The sequence below is a fragment of the Phyllostomus hastatus genome, unplaced genomic scaffold (assembly GCF_019186645.2).
Source record: "Phyllostomus hastatus isolate PE091 unplaced genomic scaffold, TTU_PhHast_1.1 phas_scaffold_501, whole genome shotgun sequence".
In the NCBI taxonomy this organism is placed as follows: domain Eukaryota; kingdom Metazoa; phylum Chordata; class Mammalia; order Chiroptera; family Phyllostomidae; genus Phyllostomus; species Phyllostomus hastatus.
In genome coordinates this window covers 40075483-40097919 of record NW_025334033.1, presented here as the reverse complement: position 1 = coordinate 40097919, position 22437 = coordinate 40075483, and the positions used below count along the sequence as shown (strand labels likewise).

The window sequence follows — 22437 nt, the reverse complement described above, 5'->3', positions numbered from 1 at the left end:
CTTTTTCAAGGAAAAAAATAAAATTTGATTGATTTGTGATATGTGCTAATACTATACAATGCAATATTTTAGATAAATTATTTCCAGTGAAATTATTAAGGGTCCAAATTTTAAATGTCTACTCAGTTTGAACATGTGTTTTTTTTTTTAGCCTAAAACCAGTTGTAAAATTATATCACTATGGGCACAATTAACAAATCTTATATATGAGATAGTATTCTCTTACTCTTAGAGCATCAATGACTGCTTGCACTCACAATTAGCCACTTTCAGAAAGAACTATTGATGTCCATGGTTTGCCTCTAAACAATTCTTAGGGTAGACCCCACTTGAAGTTTTTTCCCCAAGTATAGTCCAAAAAAGACTAGTCTGTGATTTAACTAGCTAATCTTAGCTTGCTTTAGTAATAGTTGTATTTGGTAAGAACTGTATGCTTTAGTTTTAGGTAACCCCAAATGAACAGATATTCTACAAATGAAAGTGTGTTTATTTCCTAAAATTATATTTCTTAGTATCCTCATATGATAGGTCATAACAAGAGTTTGTAACTAAATGCTTCCAGTACTGGGACTACATATTTGATTATTTGGCCTTTGTTTTATGTCACTTGAGTCTTTTCAAATTGTTGTATGATATAATAGTTAATGATTTTTCTAATATATGGTTTCTAATAACCATAAAGAAAGTTTAAAAGAAGGGATATTAAATAAAATTTACTAAGTAAGAATGTTAAAGATTAAACTGAAATGTTTCAGAAACATAAGTAACATGGTTATCTTATTTTTTTTCCACTGGCATTGTCTGCTAGTTTTTGCACAATTACTAAACAGAAATAGGTTCTTGATGTATGTTCATTTCTCTTTAGGCAGTTACATTCTATTTGATCTTGGGAAGTGGCTGCCAGGAATTCTGTCAGAAATAAAATATCTGAGTCAAATAATGGTGGCAATTTCTTAATGGATCAGCTAACTTAAGGTAATTCTGCAGTAAATAATTTCTGTATTTTATATGTGTAAAATTAAAAAACACACACAGAAGAGAAAATGATCCAAATTTTTGGCTGTCTAAAAATTAGGTTGTCCTGAGGACTGTCAGTGGGACTGACTGATCACAGCTGGGAAGTCAGTGCAGCAAGAGCCAGGCCTAAGCTGGATCTGCTGCTGAGTGGATCACTCTAGTAGATGAGCCAGAGTTTGGCTACCCAGAAGCTGGCGGACAGGTAAAAAATGGAAATCAAGGCAAACAAGTTTTGAGCAGCAGAGTGGATTCTTAATGAGAAGTAGCAGGCTTTTAGGCACTGAGCTGGCCTCTAGGGTTAGAATCCAGAAGGGAGGAAGAGCAAGTGGGAACTGTAAGGAGAGATTTGAAGAATTTACAAAATTCCTGGCCTTTGTGATTTCAGATTGTTGAATTTATCTATTGTTCAAAACACAAGTGAACAGCTGTGCATATTCAGTGAGTAGAAGTGATATGGGACAGAGTACAATTAAAAGTGGTTCCCATGTAATTATTTCAATTTTCCCTCACTTAAGTACAAGGTGAACACTATTTTACCTTGATAGCCATTTTTAAGTCTCTTTGAATTATTATATAAATATACTAGACTTCAGGAAAGCTTTGGTGAATGTAGGAGAAGAAGCCTTATACTGTCTGACAGTTTTCCCCAGTTTTCAGAGTAGACATATAATGGTATGTAACGATATTTCCTATTTTTATACTGACTAGCAAATTTAGGGAGGCTTTTTAATGGTGAGAAATGATATTAAAATACACAATAGCTTTACCTTCCCCCATCTTGGTTGCTTTGGTATGTTTTTGCAGTTGGAGATGCCATAGTCTGAGGTGATAAAAGAGACGGAGAGAGATTTATCCCTCTGAGTTGCCGAAAAGCTATTTCTGCATGGATGCTCCGAGGATTATTTGTCAGAATCCCTGCAGTCTTGTTTTTTCTGTCTGAATTGGGAATTATGAAACAATGAAAAACATTAACAAAATAAATGATAAAATTTGTCCTTTAGCTAAATATTTGCTATACATATAACATGAATTAAAAATAAAAAAAATAGAATTGTAATATATTCTAGCAGTTGATGCTGCTTAATTCTCTGAGCTGGTGAATCAATTTGATCCTTTCCAGGTAACTTTTTATTGAATTTATTGTGGTTACATTGGTCAATAAAATTATATAGGTTTCAAGGGTACAATTCTATGATACATCATCTGCACATTGCATTGTGCACTAACCATCCAAAGTCTACTCTCCATCCTTCGCCATTTATCCCCCATTTACCCTCTCTGTTACCATAAAAGAGTCAGTTGAGTGCCAGGGAGTCTCCCATGTCGGCCACTCTCAGCTTATTTGAATTCTTTGCCCCCCAAATCCTCACCTCTGTTTCCAACAATCCAGAACTATTGTATTATGATCTTAATTCAGTCCTAATCAAGCACACTCCTCCTCAGACATACATGTGGAAAGACCTGCCTTAAACTGATTTCAAATTTTTAATAAATTCTGACCTTGCCCGTACATTGAACATGCAAAAAGCTAACAAGATAATTAGATAGAAAAAAAGCCCTTCCCTCACTCTCTGGTACCAGATTGTGGGTGGGACCAAGGGAAAGCAGGCACATGTGCCATATTAGTCAAAATGGCCTGGCTGGTGTGGCTCATGGATTGAGCACTTGCCTGCAAACTGAAGGGTTGCTGGTTCTATTCTGAATCAGGGCACGTGCTGGGGTTGTGGGGCAGGACCCCAGTTCGGAGCATGTGAGAGGCAACAGATCAATGTTTCTCTCACACATTAATGTTTCTCTCTCATTCTCCCTCCCTTCCCCTCTCTCTGAAAATAAATAAAATCTTAAAAAAAGAGAAGTCAAAATGGTGCAGGCAAAGGTGCTGAACCAAAGAGGTTTAGTCAGTCTAGCCTGGGGAGAGAAGTGATGAGTTGGAAGGTGGACCCACCTAAAGTGGATAAAAGTTTGGGAAGTTGATTGGTCATTTTGAGAAAAAAACCTGGTCTATCCCACAACTAACATAATGCCAGGGAAACAAAGAAGCTCTTAGCTCATGACCTGCACTTGTATGGTGCACTCATCTGTTTTCTCTATGGTCATGTGACCTTAAAGCCACATGACCCATGGCCTCCAGGAGGGAGCCTGTCTCTCTTGCTGTCTTGCCCACTTCGTGATGCACTGCACCTGTGCATTCATGTGCTCTCTCACCCAGGAGCACCCAACCCTGTGGCTCCAGCAGCCTCATGGCCCATGGCCATGTGGGCTGCACATGCAGGCTCCAGGAGGAGTCCTGAAATGGACAGCAGCCAGGAATAAGCTAAGCTTCCTGGATGGTGACTAAAACTACTTAGCAGCTGCCTGCGGGCTCCAAACGACTACACTTTAAAATGGAGCAGGAATTCTGGACACTGGCTTTTGCCTTGGCCTTGCTGAGGACACAGTTGGGCTTCTTCCATGACAGAAAGAGGAGTTGGTCCTTCAGACACATGTCCGCCATTCTCCCAGGTTGTGCAGCACCTGAATAAAGCCTCTGTCCTTTTGCACCAGCATCAGCCTCAAGAGTTTGACTTTTGTGGTAACAGGCAGTTGAACCTCCATTTTTATTCAATTATACCTGTAGGTAATTTTTAAAAATATAAATATCCAGAGCTGTGTACTATAATAAATGTATAGATAAAGTGACCATACTTTTCAAAATAAAAATTGAAACAACATAGTCAGAAAGTGGGAAATAAATTGCAGGACTTTTCCAGAAAATCCAAAAAGTGGTTGCATAATGAATCTTGAACATATCTGAGGAGGAAGTTATGGAGATGAATCCAGGGTTGAATTAATGCCCCCCGCCAATAATATTTATGACATTCCTGAAGATGACATTGTACTATTAAAGAGCCTAATGACAATTTGGTACATCCAATTTTACTGACAGTTATATTTACTGGATAAAAACATACACATTCTGATTATATTAAAATGTTGAATCCACAATATGTAGAAGTATGGAAAATAAGTTAAACAGAAAAGCAGTAGCTACTCTCAGTTTTACCAAAATGGTAGCCAGTGAAGATCTGGAATTAGGGGAAGAGTTTGATCTGAGCCTGAATTAAAATGTATGTAATAGAATGAACCATTTCTGTGCCCTGTGCCTGTAATCTACTTTCTCTTTCAGAGCTCTGCCTCTTGAAACTCTTTGCTAGTGTTGTCTTCATGACCATTTTACATGTGGTTTCAAAGATAAAGTCTGATCTTTTTTTTCCAAGATATCCTTCACACCACAAGAGTCTTGTTACCAATATTTTTAAACCTCTGATTTCTACTTTTTGCAGGATATGCTAATGAACTGGTCTTAGTTATTTGCTATGAAATAAAAACTTTGAAAAGAAATATAGGAAATAATTGTCCAAGTATCACAGAGTTAAAATTGTAAGCAAATGTTTAGTTATAACATACTAATCGTTGTTTAAAACCAAAAAATACTACAGACTTCTTTGAAATCAGAGTGGCCACATTAATCTTGAACATACATGCAATTTAAAAAAATTCTCCTTACTTGAGGATATTTCCACTGATGAGAGAGAGAAAGAGAGAGAGAGACATCGGTCAGCTGCCTCTGATACCCCAACCAGGGATCGAGGTACCGGTATGTGCCCTGACCAGGAATCAGACCCATGACTTTTTGGTGTATGGGGTGATGTTCCAGCCAAATGAGCCACAGGCCATGGAGCAATTTTAAAATGTAAATTTAAAACATGCTATTTTAAGTTGTAGTGAAAATTAAACTGAGATTTTTGTTTCAAATGAAGTAGGTTTTTGTTTTTTTAACATTCACTCTGAAATTCTGTCAAAATACCTTCAACTTCAGGAGACAAATTGAAGTCAGATCCCAGGTAATGGTTAAGTCCACTAGACAGAATTACATTTGTTATCTTTATAGGAGAAGCTTTCACTTGGCCACATGATGCACCATCCATAGGAGAGTTGGTAGCAGGATTAAGCTACATAATAAAATAAAAGCAATTAAAAACTCTCACCTCCAAAACTCAAATAAATAGGTTTAGTTCTCATCACAGGCTCTACTTCATAATAAAAATTTTTTAGGTCATGACTTACATACTTTCCTAAACTCAGAGTTAGTACGAGGCAAAAACTGTTAAACAGTCTTTGGGTCTTTAACCTCGCATAGAACACTGTGTTCTGCCTTTCAGGCTGCATTGTATTCATCACTAGAATCCAGTGTGATCATACTACCCCCTTTCCAAATGGTATTCACAAGGAAAGTGTAGAATTTAGAAATAAAGAATTAAGCCTTTTCCTCTTTGTAATGTTTGTTCTTTTTTCCTGAACAGAAACTTCTGGACAGTTGGAGTAATATCTTCTGTATCTCTGTATTCCTCACAATACCTCATCAGGAGCCTTGAAGTAAATGAGTTTAAAAAAAAAAAGAAGAGAAAATGAGGACTAAGAAAAAGTATCCTATAACAATTACTTTTAATGAATGTGCTAACTCTCTAAATAGTGTTTTCCTTTGAAGTTAGTTGTGGATTAAGAAACTTTAAAAAGAATTTCAGGAATCAGTAAATGGAGGAGAGAGATGCTTGGTTTCTCTAGAAATATGTGCCTGCTCTGTCTTCATTAAGATATCTTACTTACACTTTTAAAAATATAAATCTTAAATATATGATTCAACTTATTTAGAGGCATAGGCTTTGCCATTTGTATAAAATTACTGATTTCCTTTATATTTCAGTAAGTATTACCAAGAATGCAGCTTTGTAATAAACACTAAGGCATCAGGCCTTTTACTAAAACTGGCAAGTCCCAAATTCCCTAATTCCTTTGTGGGACTCTCTTCCCATCACTAATCTAGAATGTGCCCTGACTGGGAATCAAATTGGAAACCTGTAGGTTTGCAGGCCAGCACTCAAATCCACTGAGCCACACCAGCCAGGGCAAAAATGTCTGGTTTAAAGGACAATTTTAGATTTCATTTATTCTTTCTTTATTTGCTATTAAAAAAGAAAAAAAAACAGCAGCAACTCAAACAAAAGAAAAATACATGACACTCAACTGATAAACTTCAAAAGTATTCTTGTGTCTCCTAAACAGCTAAATGAAATAATGGCTCAGTTTTGTTCTAGCCATAAGAATAAAAATCATTACTGGATCTTAAAATTTTGAGATTTCCCTAAAGATTTCAAATATCCCCTTTATTTTACTAACCATTGTAGATAAATAAACAAAATTTTAAATAAAATACCTACATATAGAATAACTTTATAAGAATTTAATTCTTGCCCTGGCTGGCGTAGCTCAGTGGATTGAGCGCGGGCTGTGAACCAAGTGTCACAGGTTCAATTCCCAGTCAGGGCACATGCCTGGGTGGCAGGCCATGGCCCCCAGCAACTGCACATTGATGTTTCTCTCTCTCTCTCTTTCTCCCTCCCTTCCCTCTCTAAAAATAAAATCTTTAAAAAAAGAATTTAATTCTTACACATATATGGCATCACTTTAAATGGCAAGAATATGTATCTAGAATCACTTAAGACAGCATTATAGCATAGTAATGGAAAAATGAGTTCACTGTATGAGCAATATAATAGAATAGTCAGTAAGCAACACTTCTATTAAAATATTCAGCATTGACTAAAACTTGAGCTTATGTACTTTTTCTGCTATATTAAGCCAATTAATTAAATATGGAAATTATGATCTTTAAACTTGCTCTAAGTGATTTATTTATATGTAATTATATGTAATTTTTCAAATTTAGCCAATATTACCTTAAAATGAATTTATAAATTTTAATGTGACAATTTTTATAGGTCTTTCATTGGAGCCCTTACATACATGGTGTAGTAGGCAGAAAAATGCAACCCCCCCTTAAAAATGTCCACATCCTAATCTCCAAAACCTGTGAGTACATTACCTCATGTAGCAAAAGGGACTTTGCAGGTATAATTAAGTTAAGGACTTTGAGATGAGGAGATTATCCTGATTTATCTAGGTGGACTCAATAAAATCAACAATGGTCCTTATAAAAGGGAAGCAGGGGGGTCAGAGTGAGAGAAGATGCAATTTAATGATGGAAGCAGAGGTCAAAGTGATGCCATTCTGGGCAGAAGGCCGTGAGCCAAGGAATGCAAGCAGCCTCTAGGGGTTTGAAAAGACTAACAAATTCTCTCCTAGAGCTTCCAGAAGGAATGCAGCACTGCCAATACTTTTGATTTTTAGCTTGGTAAGATTTTTTGTTTTACTTTTGACCTCCAGAACTGTAAGATAATGAATTTGTGTTGTTTCAAGCCACTACATTTGAAGTAATTTGTTATAGCAGGAAGAGGAAACTAAAGTTTTCTTTAGTTTTCCATTTCTGAAAGCAAGAAGTGATTCGCTTCCGAAATATAAAACAGAAAGGGAAAGGAAGTTGAAATCTCTGGCCTCAATTTCATTTGATTATTTGTTCTCTTTTGAAAGACTGGAACCTGTGACAATAATTTCAGTGGATGACATTAGTTGGTGTTCTTTCTTAGATATATCATACAGATTAGTAGCTAAGATTTTTATCGCAAAGCATAGTTTTTAGAAAAAATTTTGTAGATATAACCCACAAATGAACCAATTTTTTGGCCTCATCTAGATAATCTTTATTAACATTGTCCAGCTTTTACTCTCACAGGCCCCTGTAGCTACTTGGACCTATAACAGAAGCCACTTGGTTAATGAAACAAAAAAGTCAAGGTTAATAGAAAAAGTCAGGGAATAATTAAGAATTATATGTATAATTAATATTTCTCTTCAAAATGTTAAAATATAAAAATAAATACACTCAACAATCTTTTGATGAAGGGCTAAGGCCTTTTCTGTAAGCAAGAGTCCCTTGATTGGTATTTTATCTGATTGTTTTTGGATAAAACCACAATTAAGATTTTGTCTATAATTTATAATTTTGGTTTTATTAAAGTAGCAAGAATTTAAAGACACATGGATAAAATGAAAACACAAAAATCTGTTTAGATTTTTAAAAATAATTTTCCCACATATTTTATCTGAATTTTTATGATTTTCTCTTATATTTTACTATTTTTTCCTCCCAACCTAATTTGACACTTAGTGTGTATGTGTGATGTGATCTTTATCCAGACTTTCCATAGTATCCCATTTGGTTTTCATAGAAAGAGAGGAATAATAATTTAAAACTTGCATTTGTAGTGTATCTATTTATTTAAAATAGAGAACTAACAAGTTTTTGAAAAAACACAGCCAGCCCCTGAAAAATATGTGAATCTATTGCTGAAAGCTGAAGTGGATTAGAGGAGTCCACTGGTATAGCGTGTTCAGTGTGCTCTGGGAGTCAGTTTGTTTTACAGAGCGAATGGAGAGTGGCGGGTAATCTAAGGGAAAGCATTTACAGTAAGTCTGACCTCTTTCTTCAGTATAACTTTTAAATTAACCTTTGTTTGTAAAGGCCCATGCTCTCTGGCTTCCACTTACATTACAGGTTCACTTACATTCTTACTGCCTCCTCCCCCACCCCCACGCCAGTCTAGGTCTTCATAATCTCTTTCTTGGATTATTCTAAAAGCCTCTTAATTGACTTCTTTGTCTGTAGCCTCTTATTCCCAAATCTTTGCAATGGCACAGCTCTACTAATGTTGATTCTTTGTTAAAAAACCATAGCTTTTCTGTGTTAAATTTAGTCTTTGGAGGATGGTCAATGGTAGACTTTCCTAATAATATGCTTTGTTGGATACTTTTCTCTCTAATCTCTTTCCTACCATGGTCAGATACGTTTTCTAAGTTCATGGGTAAAAGGCCTGATTAATTTGCCGATATACAAAAAAGAGGTACACATCTCTCTTGTTAGATGAATGGCCCAGAGAGTTGAGGTCAGAATTTCTTATCTTCTTTCCTGTCTGCTAAGTAGAGTTTTGTTAGCTTCCGCTTAGAAAAGTAGTATCTCGTAGCTTCTTATCTTCTATCATTATTGGACATATTGAATAAAAGGCATATTTTAAATAATTTGCTTTATTTCAAATTATGTTATTAGAAAATGGAGCTTCCCTGGCGTGTGTGTATGCTGCTGTATTCACCAGATCAAGCCTTTGATAGTAATTACTAAAAAGGTACTAAATAATCTATAAGAATATGATAGCCAAGGTTTAAGTATTTAAACAAAAATGTATAAGACAGAATATTAGTTTAGTAATAATTTACATATTTTTAAAAAATGTATAAATAATATAATTATTACCGAATTTTTCTTTGCTTGTAGTTCAGAGAAGTGAAATTCAGCTTTTGCCCTGTCATCTGGATTCACAGGAATTCCATCTAACATCTGTAAGTTAGGTAGCCGAAATATGAGCATGTGGCGATGTAACATTTTTCTACAAATCTGAATAGAATTAAAAATAATTTATTCTGTAAGAAAAGCTTTTATTTCAAAGATTAACCCGGAGAAGGAAATTTAGCATAGGCAGCAAAGAGGCAGATGATACAAATATGAGCTCTCTTTCTGAAAGATTTCTCATTCCCTGTTATGATAAATGAACATAAGAACTTTTTTTCTAACCAAGTCTACCATTTAGAGGTTTAGGCTTCTTTTTAGAGTATATAATATTGTTCATTAACTTCAGGCAATCCCAATTTAGGAACAGGATTATATTATAAAAGTATGCTTGTAAGTAATTATTAGTTTGAAATATATTTTCCGATAGGCACTGTCCAATTTAATTCAATACACATCACTTCATAGTGCCAAACTACTCTTAAAAATATTTGCATATGCACCTAAGAAGGTGTGTAGAAAGAGTTAACATAGTAGTCCAGAGGCTGTTATTTTTAGAAGGGTCTGCTTGTAAGGATAGCTCTTGACTAATGTTTGGTTCTTGGGTTTTGGATCTGTTCCTGCCATTCCTTAACTGACAAAGATAGTTCACTGTACCTAGCCTATTTATCAACAATATGATTTATGCTCAACCTGTTTTGCTTCTGGGAGTCTGGAGTTTTGGTACATGATAGGCATAGGGTACCAATGTGACCAGCCCCCATCAAAATTCTTGAGTGCTAAGTCTATTGGAATCCCCTAGGCAAAAACAGGATACACATGTTGCTGCATTTTTGTTGCTGGGTGATGAGTGTGTATTGCGTGATCCCTCATGGGAAAGGAGAACATAAGGAAGTCTGCATCTGGATTCCACTAGACTGCCTGCGTCTTTTTCACTCATCACCTGTCTATGTATCCTCACTATGTCACTATCATAAGTCTTAGCTATGAGTACAACTATATGCTAAGTCCCACAAGCTAGCCTTTCTAGTAAATTCTTGAACATAGGGGTGATCTTGGGGACTGACAACACAGCCATGTGTTACACTGTGATAGTAAAACAGTCATCAAAAGAGGATGAATAAATAACCTATTTTAAAAATTGTAGTAGATTATATATGCATTAATGGAGAGAGATCTCTAAGACATATAATTCAATAAAGGGAAAAATTTGACCACATTTTAGACCTTAAAGTAAGTTTAATAAACACCAAAGATCATAATAAATAAACTATTTCCTCTGACTAAAATGTAATAACATTAGGAATGAATTGTGAAGAGATAACTAAAAACATCTCATAGGGTTGAAATGAACACACACATCTCAATAATTCATGGAATAAAGAAGAAATCTTTTGGAAATTAGATTTTAAGAAATGAAGAACAGGAAAAACACCACATATCAGAACTTTGAGGATGCTGATAATGCAGTATTTCATAACCTAAAATTTATTAACTTACAAGACATATCAAAAGTTAATGAGGTAGGCATCTACTTAAGCATTTTTTTAAAAAGCAAATTCCAAGAAACTAAAAGAAGGAAATAAAAAAGGGTGGAAGTTAATGAAATAAAAACAAAGAAATAATATACTTCATAAAACCAAGATAAAGTTCTTTGAAAAGATTAATACAATAGACAAACCTTTAGCAAAACTTGTCAAGAATAACAGAGAAAAAACAAAAATGAACAAACATAGGAATGAAAAAGGTGACAAAACAGATATAATAGAGATTTTAAAAATTCATGAGAGTACTGTGATAATAAATTTAAATTTAGATGAAAAGGACAATTTTATAGAAAAATAAAACTTCTCAATATTGACTTTTGAATAAATAGAAAACATGACTAGATTTATAGCTGTTGAAGAATTTGAGTAAGTACTTTAAATCTAATTTCAAAAAATATTAAGCCCAGATGATTTTAAAGCCAATATCTAATTATCCTTCAAGGAACATGTGTTTTCTCTTATATAAGCTAATTCATAAACTAGAAAAAGAGGGAGAACTCCCCAATTAATTTCAGGAGGCAAAAAAACAGCCTTAATAACTTGAAAATAGTAGTATAAAAGTTAAAATTATAGGATAATTTTATTTATTTCCATAGATGCAGGTATGCTACATGAACTCTTAGTAAACTGAATCCAGTCAAGTGTAAACATGACTAAGTAATATTCATCCCAGGAATTTAAGTGTCATTAAACACTAGAGTCTATTAATATGATTTACATATTAACAAAGTAAAGAGAGGAACTGCATTACCAATTAGTCAAAATCCAATGTCCATTCATGATAAAAACGGGTAGTAAACTGGAATTAGAAAGGAACTGCCTTAAAATGTTGAAGGTTATCTGCCCATACCTAGAGCAAACATCATATTTAATACTGACAACTTAGAAACATTCTTTTTGAAGTTAGTAACTTACTCTGATTGCTTTTACTCAACACTGTACTACAGGTGCTAGTCAGCACATTAAGAGAAGTAAAGGAAATTAAAAAACAGGGTTGGAAAGAAATAATTGAGTCATGACTTATAGATAATATGATAGTCTACATAGAAAATGCAACACAATTTACAGTCCATTAGAACTAAAAACAGAATGTTCAGCAAGGTTCCTGGATAAAGAATAATACACAAAAATGTAAAAAGATACTGCTTAAAACAATTATTAAAAAAGCAGACATGGACAACAGTGTGGTGATTGTAGGGGGGAAGGGGGAGGTGCATATAAGGGGACTAAATGGTAATGGAAAAAATACATTAAAAATAAAAATAAGATAAAAATAAAAATAAATCACAAGAGAAAAAAACAGCAGAATAAATCTAACTGAAGATTAAAACCTTTAGGATAAAATCATACATCTTTATTACAGGACATAAAAATGTATGGACATTTGTGTTTATGAATGGGAAGTCAGTGCTATAAATGTTAGGAGAGACTAGTTGACTAGTTACTGTGTTTATTTTTTGGTGGAAATAGCTCTCTGATGTGTCACTGCTGTGCTCTCTGAACCTTTCACTCCTCAACAAGGGAAGTAGAGTGGCTTAATAAATCTGGAAAGATGAAATTGGGCAGGTTTAGCTCCTGTCTTTCCTTTTGGGAAAGGGCTCGTTGCTGGGGGAATGCTTTCTGCCCCTCTAGGAGAAGCTGTCCTCCCAGGTGGAAAGTCCTCAGTCAAGTATTTTCTGCTACTGGGTGATCAGGATTGCCTGTTTCTGGAACCTGTTAGCAGGTCCACTTGGCTTTCTCACTAAGGTAAGCCAAGTATTTTCACCTCTCCATCTGCCACTGAAATATTTCTCAATTTGTTCAGATGTGAGGTGAACAAGGACTCTACTTATTAGATCCCTTCAAAGATTCCAACAGGAAATTTGGCAAATTTCTCCAAAAATTAATTTTTACATTCAATGCAATTCTCATTAAAATATCAAGAGTCTTATAGAACTTGAGAAGCTGTTTGCTAAAACTTACAGTGTAAAGGGTCAAGAATAGCCAAGACAGCAAAGAAAGAAAAACAGAAGGTGGGAGAAGAGAGGTACTTACCCTATTAGATATCAAGACAATATAAAACTTTAGTAATGAACACAGTGTAATATTGCTATACAGGGATTGACAAATAGGCCAAATGAATATAATGTCGAACTCTAAAACTGACCCTCTTATATACGACAATGGCATTTTATACTGGAACCAGTTGGAAGAAGACATTAGTAAATAAATTGTGCTTGGATAACTGTCTATGAATAAATAAAACAAATAAAAACAAATTACATCCTTTCTTACTTTATATAAAAATAAATTTTATATAAGTAAATTAACTAATAAATTAGAAAAGTAACATACTCACTGGATTGCCATAAACTGTAAGCTCTCTGAGAGAAGAGATACCAACAAGTTTTTCCAGTTCTGTTATATCCTATTCAAAAGTTAATAAGTTATTTGGTTAGATACAATATCTTCAAATATACATTTGGGGCTAATTATATGTAAGTGTTGGATTGCAGCTAGCTCATGATTGAACCCTGTGAAGTGAGCTTGAGTGACAATATTCTGTATTGTTGATTAAAGACAGATCTGTGTAATATTGGTAAATTTTCAGGAAATTTGTGAGATGGTGTTTTAACTTGAATTTGGCTTTGGTAGAGGAAATTATACATGGGGAACTAGGTAAATACTGTTGATCGGGACTTTTTGTTCCTGGAAAGTCATCTGTTAAACATTAACCAGCACACCGATGGTTGTTACATTTTGAGTACATTGTCAGGATAAACATTTATGTAGAGCCTTTAATTTAGGGCAAGAAATAGCAATTAACTATTTCCTAAAGTCATTTGCGGTCTCCAGTGATTCTTGAGACTTTTTTCCTTTTCTCTTTATTTTCATTTTTTAATATCTTTGATAGGTGGATTAATATTAATAACAACACTAAGACTATGATCCCCCATGATTTATCCTAGGGGTTGTCCTTTAGCTATATTACATTTCGATAGTAAATAAGCTTGACTAGATATTATCCTGTTTATGTTACTGGGGAGGAAGTTGGTATATCAGTTGATCTGCTATTCATTCACTTCCTTTAGTGGGTAAGGGGGATGGGTAGGGAGGTGGGGCAGGGACATCTTAGGGAAAAGCAGGTTAGCTGGTCTAAACTCCTTCTAAGTACGCTGGTAACCAGATGTCCTTGTCAAATAAACCTATGCTATTTACTAGAAAGAAGGTCCTAATTTATGAGGTGCCCTTAGCAAGATCCCTCTGGTTCAGGACTGCTTCTAATAAATAAACCTAGGATCTATAGATTTATCAGGCATGGCTCCCTGTAAAATATCATATAAATTCAAGTATAAAATGGAGATTTTTAATAAATGAAACACACCCTTGTTGCATGGGATCGTCTCATTTGGAGAGCTCACATTTTATTCAAAGCTGGACAATATGTGTGAGATATGGAGAGGAGGGACCTGAGAAGTCATGGGAATGTCATAGACCCTGTATATCTTTGAAATTATTAGTAAAAAAAATGTGATACTGGGTAAGAGCTCTGATTCATGTAAGTCTAACCTGACAGTCCATTGTATTACCTCAGTTGCTGTCACTGGAAAGACTCCCCATAGGAAAGCAATTTTCCTAATTTAGTTAACTTGTGGATAAAGCTTTGGTAGAATCATTGGGTTTTGCAGGGTATCTCAGGCAAATTTACTTTAACCTTGATAAATGAATTACAAGCTATTTTTCTTCTTTGCATGTGTATTTCCTACTTGCTGTGCTGTAGAAAAGCGGCACTGCTCATGACTTCTTTCTAGCTTTGAACAGACTTATATCAGCTCAGAAGAGGCTTTCTGAACACGAGTAAGTAGAGCCACCAGCAACTATTGATTGTTTACCTCTTGTATACCAGGCACTATGCTATATACTGATACAAATGTGGGCAGGACAGACTCAGTTCCTGCCCTTTGGGAGAAGTCCACAGTTTCCTTTGTCCTCGAGGTTGTCTTAGAGATATAGGTAGAGTAGAAAAATTGGTAAAAGGAAGGCTAACAGATCATCACCAAAACACTCAGAGAAATGCTGGGGCTATACAAGGTTACGTATACTTTCAACCCTCTCATCTGTATACTATCTCAGGTGAAAGTCTGGGCAGGCTCAGTTGGGGCTATGGCCTAGTGGAAATAGGTTGAATTTTGAGCAGGTAAAGCTAAGGCAGGATCCTAAGGAAGCTTTGAGTAGGGGAGAGATGGAATATTAAAGCATTATCAGAAATTGATTCCGATACCAGGTAGAACAAATCTATATGTCAAGTTTAAATGACCAGAGGAAGTCTGGGATTGAGATGCAGCAATAGCATGGACCAAGTATTAGGAACAAAACAGATCTCTTGGAGAGGACTGCTGAGAAGAGCCTTAGAACATTTAGAGCTATGTAATCTTCTTTAGCAGGTGGATGCATGTGGGTCGGTCGGGTTTATGAGTGTAGAAGCAGAGTGGACATCTTTGCATCACAGGCTATCTACCTGCTTCTGTATCAGAGTGTTTACATGGCATATAAATGATAAGTAAACGCTAGCAAAATTTTCATTGGTGTGTTTGGAAGCTTTATGTTCAGAGGAATTACATAAGTCTTGTAAATATCATAACAAAAACAAACTAACAATACCTGGATTTTATTATATCCTAGGAAGAGTTTCTCTAGTTTTACCAAAGGTTGTAAATTGTTCAGCTCTCGTAGTCTGTTTTCTTCCAGGTGAAGTGCCAACAGGGAGCTTGGTTTGGCAAAGGCACTATCATTAAATGCTCTGATGCGGTTATGGTCCACTACCAATTCCTGAAGTACTAGTAAGTTGTCAAGCCCTTCAACTTGAGTGATTTCATTCCCTGAAAAAGATAAGTCATGATATGTCAAGTGACCCCAAACTTCCTGAATAAAAGGTTATCTATCTTAATTTAAATATTTATTCATAAATCTATTTTTGGAAAAGTATTAAAATGAACTTATTTTCAAGGAGTAATAGGAATGTAGTTTATAAGAAGGAAGCATTATCATCAAATAATATTTGGTAAAATTTCCTCTTTATGTTTGAAAGATCAAGATGTTACATACACAATATATTGAATTGATCAGATCTCTGTTCAGTAATTAAGTACTAAACTAGTTGGTATTGACAAAAATAGATGTATAAAAATGCTGCAGAAGATATGCTTTCTGAGTATATCTGATTATTCAAATAGGTATATCTAATTATTTATTAAAATAAATTTGTTATGTTGCTAAGTTGGAAAAATATCTTAAATATGTTTTTATTTCACAAAAACATATTTTTATTACTACAACCACATTAAAAATTAAGAATACATTACACTGTTTAAAACCTCAATCCTTTCCTTATAATCTATAATTTCTCTCTGCTGTAGCAGTCAATAGCTTTATAAGTATTAATGATCATTTATATGAGATGACCTTTGAGTTGATGAAATACTTTTATATGTGTTTCCTAATACAGTCTCAAAATAGGACAGGGAAAATATTATCATTTTTAATTATCATAAAACTGGGGGTAAGAGAAATTAAGTGCCTTGCTCAAAGATACAAAAGTGGCAATACCAGGCCTAACCTAGACCTTTTACATTTTAAGCTCAATGCTGCTTCTACTATGCCATACAATGTTTCATTTACTATCATCCTCCTTATCTGTAATAGACTGAATTGTGTCCCTCCTCCTCCATAATTCATATGTTGAGGTTCTAACCCCTAATACCTGAGAATGTTACTGTGTTTGGGGATATGGTTTTTTAAAGAAGATTAAATGAGGTCATTGGGGTGAGCCCTAATCCAGCATGACTGGTGTCCTTACAATAAGAGATTAGGACACAGAAACACACATAGGGAAGACGATGTGAAGATACAGATGGCATCTACAGGCCAAGAAAAGAATCCCTCAGATCATGGATTTCTGGCTTCTATAACTATGAGGAATTGAGTATCTGTTGTCGAGCCACCCCACCCCCCAGTCTCTGGTACTTTATTATGGCTGCCCTAGCAAATGAATGTATTACTAAACACATGATCCTATGATCTTGGAATTCTTCTCCTTGAAATTTAGTATATTTCATCTAATTTAAGACAGCAACAATATTAAGATATGCCAATATTTTATGTACACCTTTAGAAAGAAAAAACTTGGTTAAGTCAACCATGACAAACCATCAGTTAAGAAACAACCATATTTCAGACATGTTAAATGTAAAAAGTATGTCTCAGAATTGATGATATATGGTAAATTTACATTATTTTGTTCTGTTCTTATAGGGAAATTGATAATATTACAACCTTCAACAAAATTGCACACAGAGCTTCTTTTAAAAATCACAGACTTTGAAACATTGCCAGTGCCTTACATATAAATTTAAAACATTTATTCAAGTAAAAGTGAGAAAAATGACTTAGTGTGTTAATATATCGCATTCATGAAATTATGTATTTAGACTATTACTTTTAACATTTTAAGTCCAGTAGTATAAAAATCATATCAGTACCTTCAAGTACTGATTAATGTCTACAGTAGCATATTTTTGGACATACTTTATTTTGAGAGGCTCATTAAGCATATTTAACAAAGAAAACTAAAAAAAAATCTATGCTAAATGTGTTTTCAGGAATCTTATATTTCTATAAGTAACAGCATTTACATTTGTTTGAAAAACTCCCACCGAGGCTGCCAAAATGAGGAGATAAGTAAACATGGCCCAAGTGAGAAAACCCCAAAGAACTAAACAAAATGGAGATGAACAATCTATCTGATGCAGAATAACACTGGCTATAAGGATGCTCAAAGAACTCAGTAATTCAACATCATAAAAAAGAGCCAGGCTTGTATGAAGGATATACTAAAGGGAATAAACAATTTACAGGGAATCAACACTAGAGTGGATGAAGGTGAAAATCAAATCAATGATTTGGAACATAAGAAAACAAAAAGCAACCAAGCAGAGCAATATGAAGATAAAAGAATAGGAAAAAAATGAGAATAGTGTAAGAAGCCTCTGGGACAACTTCAAGTCAAACAACATTCACATCATAGGTATACCTGGAAGAGAAGAGGTAGAGCAAGAAACTAGAAATCTATTTGAAAAAATAATGAAAGAAAATTTCCCTGATTTGGTGAAAGAAATAGACATGTAAGTCCAGGAAGCACAGAGAGTCCCAAATAATATGGATGGAAACAGGTCCACACCAAGACACATCATAATTAAAATATCAAAGCTTAAAGATAAAAAGAGAATCTTAAAAGCAGCAGGAGAAAAGCAGCTAGTTACCTACAAGGAAGTTCCCATAAGGCTGTCAGCCAATTTGTCAAAAGAAACTTTGCAGGCTAGAAGTGACTGCAAGAATATTTGAAGTTAGGAAAAGCAGGGAGCTACAGCCAAGATTGCTCTATTCAGCAAAGCTATCATTTAGATTCAAAGGGTAGATAAATAAAGAGCTTCCCAGACAAGAAAAAACTAAAGGAGTTCATCATCACCAAACCATTATTATATGAAATGTTAAAGGGACTTATCTAAGAAAAAGATCAAAACTCTGAATAATAAAATGGCACTAAACACATACCTATCAACAATTGAATCTAGAAAACCAACTAAGCAAACAAGAACAACAGAGAGAATCACGGATATGGAGAATATTTTGATGGTTACCAGGTGGGAGGTGGCATTTGAGGGAATGGGTGAAGATGTGAGGGGATTAAGAAGTATAAATTGATAGTCATAGAATAGCTATGGGGATGTAAAGTACAATATAGGAAATGGAGTAGCCATCGAACTTACTCTCATGACCCATGGACATGAACAAAGGTGGGGGGATGGCCTGAGGGAGTGGGGGGTGCTGAGTGGGGTGGGCCAAGGAGGAAAAATTAGGACAACTGTAATAGCACAATCAATAAAATATTTTTAAAAAGAGGAAATCTCACCTATTTAACTAATAGTTAAATTTTAGATACACTTGACTCTTAAGCCTTAAGATTCTAACTTGATTCCCCACAACCCAACTGTACTCTTCCCCAAAGACTCCACCTTCCCTACCTTCTTGTACATTTAACACAACATGTTCCTTAGCTCTCTTGTGGACCCTGGCATGGCCTCATTTTATTACTGTCTACATTTATGTACTCCCCTATAGCTTTTGCCCTTGTCTTAATTAACTTTAGACTGATCTCAGAATCATCTCCTCCTGTTCAGTATGTTTAACCTAACTTACTTCACCAAATTTACTTATAACCTCACTAGCCATTATCTGTCACATACTTTGAAAAGTCTGTCTTTCAGAAAAAAAATTACTGAGATCAACTTCCCACATGACTCACTGATGTTATCTCCCAACCTTTCTTCTGTGTCATTAAATAATTATTTTTATTAAATTTATTGGGGTGACAGTGGTTAATAAAATGATACAGGTTTCAATGGACAGTTCTATGATATATTATCTGTATATTGCTCTGTGTGTTTACCACCCAAAGCTGAGTCTCCTTTAATCATGACATATTTGATCCCTTTTATCGTTATACTAATGTTCCAAACCCTGTCTTTTTCTCGTGCTAGTTTTCTAAAAATTTACTATTCCTACCATTTTCAACTGCAAAAATGAACATTATCCATCAAATCAGTCATGTTTAGTAACTTTATAACTCTCTCAGAAAACTGTGTATTCTTTGTTTTCATCAGGTTGGTCCCTGTTCAGATGTTGGCCCATAGACACCACAGTCTTGCCCTTGTGACTCTCCCCTCCACCACCCCACTTGCAAAACTCTTGGTAATGCTCACCTTCAATCTACATCCTATCAATCTTTCAAAAAGTTCTAGATATGTAGAGGGGTTAATGATTCAATTTCTCTTTAAACTTCTATTGCACTTAATAACACAGTGTCAGAACTTAATTTATCTTTGTTTCAGTATACCTCTACAGGTAGATCTTAAACTATTTTAGAGCAAGGATCTAAATTATATATAATTACAACAGTATAGTATTTCTGTATCTTTTTTAGTACTTAGCACAATTCTGGGTTTAATAAGTACTTATGAATTACTCACTGGATACTATCTATTGTTTTTAAAGTAGAATATGATATAGCAGTAAATTATGATGTAACACTGCACATAGTCTTAGGATATTGCATTTTCTAGGGCAGCATTCAATAGTCCTAGAATGTTACATTTTCATTATTTTTGTAAATAACCCAAGAAAACCCCATTTGTGATCACTAAAATACTTTTGTCAGTGAATCTGTTTTAAGTATATGTTGATGCTTGTATTTTGTTATCAAAAAAGATAATGGTCAAGTCAGTTTTTAATAACAAAGACTTACACATCAACAGTGTTGATACTCACCCTGTAGAAAGAGGAATTTTAAATTTCTTAGTCTGTTTAGTTGTAGCTGAATTAAATTACAAATTCCATTGTAGCCCAGATGAAGAACTTCTAAGCTGTGCATTATTGGAGGCAAATTTTCATTGTTCATTACATCCCTGAAACACATATGTAAGTTTTATCCCATTAACTTAATTTCAAACCAGCTATATCATAAAAAGACAGTCTGGCATGTACTTACCATAAAATGAAAAGCAAGAGTGAATGCAATTAGCCAAGAAGCAGCAAAGGAAGAGGAAAAAAATGTATCCAGATTGGAAAGGAATAAATAAAACTGTCTGTATTCTAAGATGAGATGATCTTGTATTTAGAAAATCCTAAGGAATTTACCAAAGTGAGTGCAGCAAAATCTCAGGGTAAAAAATTGATATACAAAATCATTTGAATTTCTATATATCAGCAATAAACTGAGAATGAAATTAGGAATTCTATTAACAATAGTATAAGAGAGAATAAAAATACTTCAGGAAAATTTAACAGAACTACAAAATGTATACACAGAAAGTTACAAAACATTGCTGAGATAAAGATCTATGTAAGTGAAGAAATATTCCATGCCATCTATTTTCAGTATTATTGAGATGGAAGTTCTCCCCAAATTGATCAATAGATTCAATGCAATCTCTATCAAAATCTCAGCAGGCCTCCCCTCAACCCAGAAAAATAACCATCTCATCCTAACAATTGAAAGGAAATTCAAAGAACCCAGAATATCAAAAATAATCTCTTAAAAAGGCAAAGTTAAAGGGTTTACAATCCTTGATTTCAAAACTTATTATAAAGCTATAGTAATCAAACCAGTCTGGTACTGGTAAAAGGACAGATATATAGATTAATGTAATAGAATCCAGAAATAAACGGTTAGATCTATCATCAACTGCTTGTCAACAAAGGTACCATGGAAATTCAGCAGGGGAAAGGATAGTATTTTAAATGGTGCTGGGACAAATGGATAATCACATGCAAAAAGATGAATTTAGACCTCACAACATACACAAAAATTAACTCAAAGTGGTTCATAGTCCTAAATAGAAAATAGTAAAACATAAAACTTTGAAGAAAATGTGAGAAAAATCTTTGTGGTCTTAGATTCGGCAAAAAATTCTTAGGTACAACACCAAAATCACAATCTATTAGAGAAAAAGTTGATAAATTAGACTTTTAACATTAAAATTTCTTAAAAGATGCCATTTAAGAAAATGAAAAGCCACACACTGAGAGAAAATACTTGTAAATCATAATATTTAGCTGAGGGCTTATATCCACAGAATATTTAAAGAACTCAATAATAGAAAGTCAGGCAAACTAAGTAAAAAATAAGTAGAAGATTTGCCCTGGCCAGTGTGGCTCAATTGGTTGGGTGTCATCCAGAAAACTGAAAGTTTGCCGATGGATGTTCCTCTTTTACATCAATGTTTCACTCCCTTTCTTTCTCCCTCCCTTCCCCTCCCTCTAGAATCAATGAAAGAAAAACAAAATTTTTAAAAGATTTTATTTATTTTTTTTAGAGAGAGGGGAAGAGAGGGAGAAAGAGAGGGAGAGAAATATTAATGTATGGTAGCCCCCCTGGACACCTGGCCTGCAACCCAGGCATGTGCCGTGACTGGGAATCAAACTGATTACCGTTTGGTTCTCAGCCCACACTCAATCCACTGAGCTACACCAGCCAGGGCAGAAAAACATTTTTAATAAAAAATAAGCAAAAGATTTAAACAGTTCACCAAAGAAGATATAATAATGGTTAATAAGCATATGAAAAGCTGCTCAAGAACATTAGTCATGAGGGAAATGCAAATTAAAACTACAATGAGTTAGCACTTCAAAACCACTATAGTGGCTGTAATAAACAAGACAGACAATAACAAGTGTTGATGAATATATGGGGAAATTAGAATACTTAAAAATGTTGTTGGTAATGTAAAACAGTGCAGCCACTTTGCAACATAGTTTGGCAGTTTCTTAAACAGTTAAGCATTATGCCCTGACTGGAGTGGCTCAGTTGGTTGGGCATTGTCCCACAAACCGAAAAGTCATGGGTTTGATGCCTGGTCTGGGCACATGCCCAGGCTGCAGGTTTGGTCCCTAGTTGGGACGTATAAATGAGGCAACAGATAGATGTTTCTCACATCAATGTTTCTCTCCCTGTCTTTCTTCCTCCCTTCCCTTCTCCCTGAAAATAAGTAAATAAAATAT

At 34.6% G+C, this 22437-nt stretch overlaps 1 protein-coding gene across 1 annotated transcript in view; it reads right to left on the bottom strand.

Moving 5' to 3' along the window:
* Window positions 1-748: 748 nt before the first annotated feature.
* The window catches only part of LRRC9 (leucine rich repeat containing 9), a 103523-nt gene continuing 81834 nt past the window's right edge, over window positions 749-22437 (bottom strand). The window contains exons 27-33 of the mRNA XM_045822545.1: window positions 20206-20342; window positions 15484-15701; window positions 13181-13249; window positions 9263-9403; window positions 4865-5009; window positions 1785-1953; window positions 749-909 (exon numbers count right to left, since the gene is read on the bottom strand). Of these exons, the coding sequence (XP_045678501.1) occupies window positions 870-909; window positions 1785-1953; window positions 4865-5009; window positions 9263-9403; window positions 13181-13249; window positions 15484-15701; window positions 20206-20342 (919 nt within the window). The 3' untranslated portion in view covers window positions 749-869. The remainder of the gene's footprint in view (window positions 910-1784; window positions 1954-4864; window positions 5010-9262; window positions 9404-13180; window positions 13250-15483; window positions 15702-20205; window positions 20343-22437) is intronic.